At 40.8% G+C, this 9,625-nt stretch overlaps 1 protein-coding gene across 1 annotated transcript in view; it reads right to left on the bottom strand.

Moving 5' to 3' along the window:
- Positions 1-9,625, bottom strand: part of Cdc23 (cell division cycle 23) — a 31,361-nt gene that overhangs the window by 13,247 nt on the left and 8,489 nt on the right. The window contains exons 4-9 of the mRNA XM_004643260.2: positions 7,957-7,999; positions 7,050-7,155; positions 6,329-6,461; positions 3,686-3,863; positions 3,504-3,601; positions 3,272-3,353 (exon numbers count right to left, since the gene is read on the bottom strand). Of these exons, the coding sequence (XP_004643317.1) occupies positions 3,272-3,353; positions 3,504-3,601; positions 3,686-3,863; positions 6,329-6,461; positions 7,050-7,155; positions 7,957-7,999 (640 nt within the window). The remainder of the gene's footprint in view (positions 1-3,271; positions 3,354-3,503; positions 3,602-3,685; positions 3,864-6,328; positions 6,462-7,049; positions 7,156-7,956; positions 8,000-9,625) is intronic.

Genomic DNA, 9,625 nt, shown 5'->3' with positions numbered 1-9,625 from the left:
AAGGAGGGAGGGAGGGATCTGAAACTTGTTTTTGAGACAGGGTCTTATTGAGTAGCCCAAGCTGGCTTCATATCACCCTGCATTAGCCTACTGGCACTGAGATTACAAGAATGTGCAACCATTTGCGCTCAAATCCTAAATGTTTAACAGAGTAGAAAAAGTTCCTCAAGTAGCCCTGTTTGGACATTCCTACCTCACACACACTGTATTTCAAGTACAATGGACTATTTTGAGCACTATGTCTGCTCCTCTGTACTATGATACTTTTCCCAAGTCAACCTATTTTTCTAGGTCAATCTTTATTCTCCCCTCTCCCTTGTACTCATTTGCTCCTGATCATCCCTTAAGCAATACCTTCTCCAAGAAGATATCCCTAATGTGAGCACAGGGGCTACACTTCGTATATATTTCCTAGCATTCTGTGCAAACTACTTCTGACACTTAACCTACAGGATTGGGGTTTCCCTCTCCTCTCTCAATCCACTTTTCCTCTCAGTGCTTTACCACTGAACTCCATTTCCAAACCCTCAATCTCCTGCCTTAGCCTCTGCAGAGCTCGGGTTAAATTGAGTTATTATTGGTCTTCCTCAATAGGCAATAGCATAGAAGATATTCAACAAATGCCTTCTTGGGCCGGGGAGATAGCTCAGTAGAATAAGTGCTTGCCTGGCAAGTGCAAGGTCCTGAATTCAACCCCTGGTACAGGAAAAAAAAAAAAAGAAAGAAAGAAAGAAAGAAAGAAAGAAAGAAAGAAAGAAAGAAAGAAAGAAAGAAAGAAAGAAATGCCGTCTAGGGCTGATTAGATAGCTCAGCAGACTAAGCGCCTGCTTAAGCAAGCCTAGCAACCAGCGCAGAGACTAGGGTTCGATCTCCAGCACTACATGCCATATGCCAGCCCCGCCCCCTGGGCATGCTGTGCCAGCCACCATGACTGGGTGTGGTGGTACATGCCTGTAATCCCAGCAGTGGGGAGGCTAAAAACAGGAAGAACACTATGAGTCCTAGCTGCACTTAGACCCTGTACCAAATACATCAAAAAAAGAAAGAAAAGAAATGCCTTCTAGGCTCTTGATGAGTTATTAAATTGCCCAGGCTGGGCTCCCAACTCCACAACCCTCCTACTTCAGCTTCCTTGAGTGCTGAAAATATAGGTGGATCCCACCACACTCCAACACAAATGTAAAATCTTGATATAACAGACCAAAGATCCACAAACAGGCATCCCTTTTATTTCCAGGGGACCCAGGCTATCGATTACAACAGCCAGGCATAGTGGTGCATGCTTGTAATTCCAGCACTTGGAAGGCTGAGGCAGGATGATTGCTGTGAGTTCAAGACCAGCCTGGACTACAAAGTGAACTCAAGGCCAGCCTGAACAGCATAGCAAAACCCTGTCTCAAGAAGGAAAAAAAAAAAAGCTAGGTAAGCATACTTTCTCCAGGGTAGTCATGCACTTGCTTATGCCAACAGGTTATCAGGGCACACAGTGTAGTCAAATACTGAGTGTCATGATTCTGAACCAACAGTGAATCTCATCCAAAAAGGGCATTTGACAGCCTACAGAAACATTTTCAGTTGTCACAGTTGTGGGAGAGGGTTACTGGTATCTAGTGGAAAGAGGCCAGGAATACTAGAAATACCTATAATGCACAACAAGACCTCCAACAAGAAAAGTTACCCAGTCCAAAATGTCAATACTGGCAAGATGAAAAGCTGATACAGGGAAAGAGACTCAACTCTTTTTTTTTAAGTTTATTTATGTGTGTGTGTGTGTGTGTGTGTGTGTGGCCAGCTCAGCATACCAGGGGGTGGGGCTGGCTGGCATGTGGTGCTGGGGGATTGAACCGTGGTCCCTGTGCTTTGCTAAGCTTGTTCTAAGTAGGTGCTTTAGACCACTGAGCCATCTCACCAGCCCCAAGAGACTCAGCTCTTTTTAAGGACAAGAAATTTTTACAAACTTTTGAATTACATAAAAGTTTAAAACAAATACAACTTTGAGCCAGTTTTTTACCTTTACGAACTTACTACACAAAAATAAATGCACAGTCATGCAAAAATAAATACACATGCACAGAATATTTCCTCAAGCAAAATTTTCATTTGGTGAGAGGGCTACTGAGTATTTTTTTTTTTTATAATAGGTATTTTTTATTTATTGTGTGTGTGTGTGTGTGGCCAGCTCAGCCCACCAGGGGGCGGGGCTGGCTGGCATGTGGTGCTGGGGGATGGAACCGCGGTCCCTGTGTTTTTGCTTAGCTTAGCTTGTTCTAATTTAGACCACTGAGCCATCTCACCAGCCCCCGCTACTGAGTATTGAATCTAAAACCTTTGCACTAATCTACATCCCAGATTTTTTACCTCTTGAGGAGGTCTCACTAGATTACTAAATTGCACAGGCTAGACTTGAACTTGTAACCTTCTACCTTGGTCTCCCAAAGAGCTCAGATTACAGATGTGTGCCATGGAGCCCAACTTAAGCAAATTTTATATTAACAAACACTAGCCACAACTTCCACAATGGGAAATTATTAAAGAAAAATGGCAGTGTATTTATATAATAACATACTGGGGGTGTAGCTAAGTGGTAGAAACATGCTCAGTCCCATGCCCCCATCCTCTCTGGTACACATACAAGAGTACTAGTCTTAAAAATAATACAAATTGGGGCCGGGGAGATGGCTCAGTAGGATAAGTGCTTGACTGGCAAACACAAGGATCTGAGTTCAATCCCCGGTTCCGCCAAAAAAAAAATAATAATAATACAAATCAAGATAGACTAAAAAGATGGGAAAGGGCTGGAGAGATGGCTCAGTGGTCTAAAGCACCTACTTAGAACAAGCTTGGCAAAGCATCAGGGACCGTGGTTCAATCCCCCAGCACCACATGCCAGCCAGCCCCGCCCCCTGGTGGGCTGAGCTGGCCACACACTCACTCTCTCTCTCTCTCTCTCTCTCTCTCTCTCTCTCTCTCAAATAAATAAAAAAAAAAAATTAAAATCTAAAAAGATGGCAAAGATACATCATTTGGCAAAAATTATAATATGTATAATGATACTGTTTTTAAACACTATCCATATATACACATATACACAAATTTTTAGCATTTACAGATTTAAATGCTCTGGAGTCATATTCCCCAAACAACTTTAAGAGTAGGATTAAAGCAAGATTTTATTTTCTCTGGTACATCATTCTATTAACGACACTTTAATATTGCTATTTTTCATTCATATTATAGATAAATCTTAAATAAAAGTGTAGTTAGCTCTTACCAATTACACAGCATGTTTCAACACGGTATTTATCAATTTCACAGAGATTATGAGCCAGATAACTCAATTCAGATTTCATGCTCTGGGAGAAAAGAGAAAGACAATCTAAGCATAACCAGGGATTGCCTAAATTATTTTTCTCATTATTAAAATGCAAACAGTTAACAACGTACTACAGCAGATTAAAACAAAAAAGAACTTAAGTCATACCCAAGGAAAAGAAACAATTTACCCTGACATAAAGAAGGTTGGAGAATGTGTCCATATTTTCAATCCTGTAAGGATCTTGTTTCCTTAGCTCATTAAAAATGGAGAGGGCTTTGTCAATATCTGCAAAAATAAGATAAGAGTTCAGAAAACAACACAGTGCACCACTCAGAGTCTGGTGGTATTTCATTGTCCTTATTCACTCACCTCTGATATTGTGATAGGCAACTGCAATTTGGGAAACAATATATGAGCTCTTAGAAAAGCCCACATCAATGAGATTCTGATACTTCTGCAGGGCCTCCTCTATCAACTGCAACTCTGTGTATATATGGGCCAGGAAAAACTCTTTCATCCAGGTGTCTGGCAAAGACAGGAACTTCAGCTGGCAGAGAAGGATAGGAGAGAGAAGGATATAATGTAATAGAATTTGATCTCTCTCCCAAATGAACATCAAGAATGATCTTTATTGTTTAAACAGGATTTATTATTTAAACAATTTTAGGGCACCTAATGATTACAAGGCAATCCAACTAAACAAATACAACTTACAAACACAAGTAGGGAAGAATGGTCTGGTTAAGTTGGCTTCAAAAAAGACAGAAACTGAGGTAAATCTTAAAGAGGATGGGTATGATTTAAATAGAGAAAAAGAATAGACACATAGGAAAGAGCAACAAAGTAAATGCAGGCTAAACAGACATAATGAGTATGGTATCGATTCCCAGTACCGCCAAAAAAAAAAAAAAAAAAAAAAAAAAGAGTATGGTAGCATGAAGCAACTAGCTCAGTTTGAGAAAACTATGTACAAGGAAATAGTGAGGAAATACGATTGGATTGATCAGGTGCAATGTTCTATCATGAAACAAAAATGAGATATAATAGGAACCTACTGCACATTTCTAACAGAATAATGATGCTGTTTAAGAATAGGTTTGGAGGGGCTGGAGAGATGGCTCAGTGGTCTAAAGCACCTACTTGAAACAAGCTTGGCAAAGCACAGGGACCTCGGTTCAATCCCCCAGCACCACATGCCAGCCAGCCCCGCCCCCTGGTGGGCTGAGCTGGCCACACACACACGCACAATAAATAAATGTAATAAATAAAAATAAATAAATATAAAAAAAAAAAAAGAATAGGTTTGGAGGGCCAACAAGATAGCTCAGAGGACTAAGTGCCTGTTTTGGCAAGTATAGGGATCAGAATTTGATCCCTGGTCCTGCATGCCACACTGGTCCTGTCCCTGGGAGTGTGTCAATCAGGCTTGGTGGCACACAGCTGTAATCCCAGCACTGGGGAGGCTAAAAACGGAAGGCTCACTATGAGTCCAAGCTGCAGAGTGAGACCCTGTACCAAATACATAAATGAAAAAAAGGGCCAGCCAAATAGCTCAGCAGATTAAAGCACCTGCTTAGGCAGACACAGGGGCTGGGGATTTAATCCTCAGGCCTGTCTTGCCATCCAAGAAAGTGATTGAGACTGGGCATGGTGGTGTGCCTGTAATCCTGGCACTTTGGGAGGCTGTAAACAAGAGGATCACTATAAATCCAATCTACATAGTGAGACCCTCTAAACCCTGTAGACCCATACTAAAGAAAAGGTTTGGAAGTAATATGGTCAATAGCCTGAAAATGAAAATGTAAAGCTAAAAAGAAAGTATGTTTTACTTATAAGTAATTCAAATTTGAAATGATGACTAAGATGGCAAAGGGAACCAAAATAAAGAGAAATATATAAGAAATAACCGGGCTGGTGAGATGGCTCAGTGGTCTAAAGCACCTACTTGGAACAAGCTTGGCAAAGCACAGGGACCTCGGTTCGATCCCCCAGCACCACATGCCAGCCAGCCCTGCCCCCTGGTGGGCTGAGCTGGCCACACACACACACACACACACACACATATATCTAAATAAATAAATAAAATTAAAAAAAAAAAAAGAAAGAAATAACCATGGTGCTATCTATGACTGACTAGATTAAGGAAGAAAAAGAGAAGACAAGTATGACTAACGTGTGAAGATTGATGATTGGAGAAATAGTAGAGGAAAGAATATATCAAAAGGGAGAAAAGATCAAGAATTTAGTAGTCAAGCTGAGAAATTTGATATTGCATATTTGGAGTTCAGAGGTAAAACAAACTTCCAATACAAGTCTAATAGGCAATTAGAGATAGTGAATACAAGTTAATCCAAAATCTCAGGCACAGGTTTAGCAGCATAATTCAATTTGCATTTGGCTCTATTGCCAAGAAGGGTCTTGTTGCTTGTCATTAGCCTCTGAATAGCAAAATGAAGAGTAGACGAAGACTTCTAGTAGTAACTCATAAAAGGATGGCAGTTTATAAAATAATTTCATATATATTATTTCACAATTTTAAAATATCCAAATAATCACAATTCATGATAGCTTAGAAAAATATTTCAATACAATCTGTAATATCACAGAAAACTTTCTATGGCATCTTTGGATAACATTATATTAACTCTATAGAACAAATTACAGTAAAATTTGAATGGGAAAAGAGGATCATGAAAAATACTATAAATGGATGCAAATCCAATAGCAACTACTGAACAAGAGCCAGTTATCATCAAATGAAGATCCACATTCTTAAATAGTGAAAGGAAAAGAACAAGCTACAACCAAAGACCATAACTGGCAAAACTGGTCCCTCCCACTAAATGATTTCTTTTTCTTTTTCTTTTTTTTTGCGGTACCTGGGATTGAACTCAGGACCCTGTGCTTGCCAGGCAAGCACTTATTCTACTGAGCTATCTCCCCAGGCACAATGATTTCTGAAATACATATGATTTCCAAAAGAAGGTTTTCACATAGCTCATTTCAATTTACCATTTCTTTGTCAGTGATCAAGTTACAGAGCTCTAACCAGGCTCCCCAGTGCAAAGGTAAAACATGAGTAGCTTCCACAAACACATCAATGGCCTCTTTCACTAAGTCCAGCTTTCTAAGCACAACACCATACCTAGAAAAAAGGAAACAATCACAGGAGAGGTTAATGCTTTACAACACCTTTCTACTCAAGAAAGTACTTTATGTTTTTTGTTTGTTTTTCCTGGAACCGGGAATTGAACTCAGGCTCTTGCACTCGCCAGGCAAGCGCTTATTCTACTGAGCTATCTCCCTGGCCCTAGAAATTATTTTATGAAAAGTCCTAATCTATGTCAGGCATGGTGGCCCATGTCTGTAATCTCAGCACTTCAGAAGGCTGAGGCAAGAGGACCAGATTCAAGCCCAACCTGAACAATGTAAGAATTTAATGACACTCATCTAAAATAAAAAAAAAAAAATTAAAGGTCTGGGGATATAGCTCAGTAAGAATGTATTGCAGTCCATCACTACAAAAAAAGGTGGGGGGAAGTGACTTCCTACATTATAGTCAGGTATTGATCACAAGTTCAAGCCCAGCTTAGGCAAAATTAGGAAGGTTTTGCCTCAAATTTTTTTTAAAAAACAGAAGGGACTCGACTGGTGATGTAGTTCAGGGCTAAGGCCCTGGGCTTAGTCCCAGTACTAAATAAATAATAAAGTTTTAAATTACTATAACACTTACAGATAAAGACCAAATCCATCAAGTTCCCGAGCTTGATGTTTTTTGCTGAGTTCCACTCTTAATTCTCTAAGGGCCTCATTTTTCACTTGTCCTTTCTCCAAGGGACCTAAGAAAGAAAGAGTCTCTGATCTAGGATCAGTTTTTACAGAAGGATACTAATTTTTAATTTAACAGATGTATACATTTCCTTTAGCATCAACCAGAGTTATACCTGACACCTCCAGCAAATACAAGTGGCCAAAGATATCTTTCACAATCCATCTATTTTATTTTAGAAACTGCAACTGGGTCTGCAGTCTTATTTTATGGAGCCCACAACACAGTTGTTGTTATTGGTTTAATTTCTTCTGTTTTTAAAATTTGAATCAGGGCCGACCAAATAGCTTAGCGAATTAAAGCACAGGGGTTTTGATCCCCAGGCCTGCCGTGCAGACCCTGCTCCCAGGGCACGCTGCGACAGCAATTGAGACTGTGCGTGGTGGCCTGCGCTTGTAACCCCAGCTCTTGGGAGGCTGTAAACAGATAAATCACTACAAGTCGATCTAGTAGTGAGACTCTGAGCACCCTGTAGACCCTTCCCTAAAAAATATTTTTTTAAAAAATTGAATCAGTTACCAATGATTAAAATTAGAAGATTTAATAAAAGAATGTGTATATATCTGATTTTTCAGTTCTGCTTGCAGGAAACAGAGACCAGGTAAGTGAAGAAACCCTAACAGCACCACGTGCAGATGCTGACAAGGCAGCCTCAGCTGTAGCTGGGTGGGAACCAGGCAGCTGGGGAAAGCAGGTGCTCTTCAATTTGTAACAATGCTCCTCAGTCCATTATATTATCTGTCTGATCCCAAAGACATTTAAGTCTGCAGTCTTGCTTTTCAGGCCAAAAGATAATGAAAAATACTCATACCTAGGCTATCGACTGTTTCATCATCCTTCTTTTTCTCTCCAGACTGTAAGAGAAAATAAAAAAATAGGTATTTTCTAAGGTTATTTTAAAAACACATATTAAAACTGGCAGCCTAATTGTACCTTACAGGCCCATGTTCAACCAAAATGCTATCTACTTTGGGGTACCAATTTTAAAATCAGTCATGGGTTCCCACTGGCTAAATCTAGAATGATCTGAACACCAAAACAGTCATAAACATAATAAAATATTTTGGAGGTGGTACTGAGGATTAAACCCAGAGCCTTCCCACTGAGCTGCATCCCCAGCCCTTAGTGTAAATCAAGCAAGATCTGTCTTAAAATTTAAAAAGGTCTGAGGAAGCAGCTCAGTGAGAAAGCTTTAGGTTCAATTCTCAGTACCATTAAAAAATTAGTTCAGGGGCTACAGAGATAGCTCAGTGATCTAAGCACCTGCCTAGGCAGGCAAGTGCAAGGACTTGGGTGTGGATCGCCAGTATCACATGCCCTGCAGGCCCCACCCCAGGTACCAAGACTGGTGTGGTGACACATGCCTGTAATCCCAGCACTGGGAAGGGTGAAAACAGGAGGTTCACTATAAGTCCAAGCTGCGTAGTGAGACCCTATACCAAATACATAAGAACAAAAAATTCAGAGGAAAATTCTTATGAAGTCCAGAATATTTACATGGACTTAAAGTATATCCACATTGATTTCTGATTAACTGCAAGTAAAACAACAGTAATGATACAGTACAGAAAACAGAAAACATCTTGACCAAGTGAAACATCAGTGAGCCAGTGATGCAAGTCAGCAGCACAAAAGCCTGCCTGACAAGCACAAGGGCCTGAGTTCGATTTCCTGTACCGAAATAAAAAATTAACATCAGCAATGAGGAACTGAGGATAACAGGCATCACCAGAGGCTATGCCCTAGTGTATATTCTACTCCCATACTATTCTGGCCAGGTTATGTGTAACGAGGAAAAAAACTGAAGAAACATCAGATACCAAAATGAAAAATGTTCTATTTAAAAAAAAGAAACAAATACGCTAGCAGCTACTCAGGAGTCTCAAGGCCAGCCTGGGTATATGAAAAGGCCTAGACTCAAAATAAGATATAAACAAGGGGCCGGCCAGGTAGCTCAGCGGACTAAAGCACCTGCTTAAGCAGGCACAGGGACCACAGTTCGATCCCCCATGTGCCATGCTGGCCCTACCCCCGAAGCACACTGAGACTGGGTGTAGTGGTGCGTGCCTGTAATCCCAGCACTTGGGTGGCTGAAAACAGGAAGATCACTAGGAGTCCATTCTGTGTAGTGAGACCCTGTAGATCCTGTACTAAATACATCAAAAAAAAAAAAAAGGAGAACAGGGATTGGGCGTGGAGGCACATGCCTGTAGTCCCAACACTTGAGAGGCTGAGGCATGAGGATCAGTGTGAGTTCATGGCCAGCCTGGAATACAAAGTGAGTTTAAGAGCAGGCTAAACTGCATAGTGAAATCTTATCTTAAAAAGACATGAGGGGGCTGGAGAGATGGCTCAGTGGTCTAAAGCACCTACTTGAAACAAGCTTGGCAAAGCACAGGGACCGCAGTTCGATCCCCCAGCACCACATGCCAGCCAGCCCCGGGCCCTGGTGGGCTGAGCTGGCCACACACACACACAAT

This window comes from Octodon degus, unplaced genomic scaffold (assembly GCF_000260255.1).
Source record: "Octodon degus isolate 3935 unplaced genomic scaffold, OctDeg1.0 scaffold00169, whole genome shotgun sequence".
Classification (NCBI taxonomy): domain Eukaryota; kingdom Metazoa; phylum Chordata; class Mammalia; order Rodentia; family Octodontidae; genus Octodon; species Octodon degus.
The sequence above is the reverse complement of the archived record's forward strand: the minus strand, read 5'-3'. Positions and strand labels throughout refer to the sequence as shown.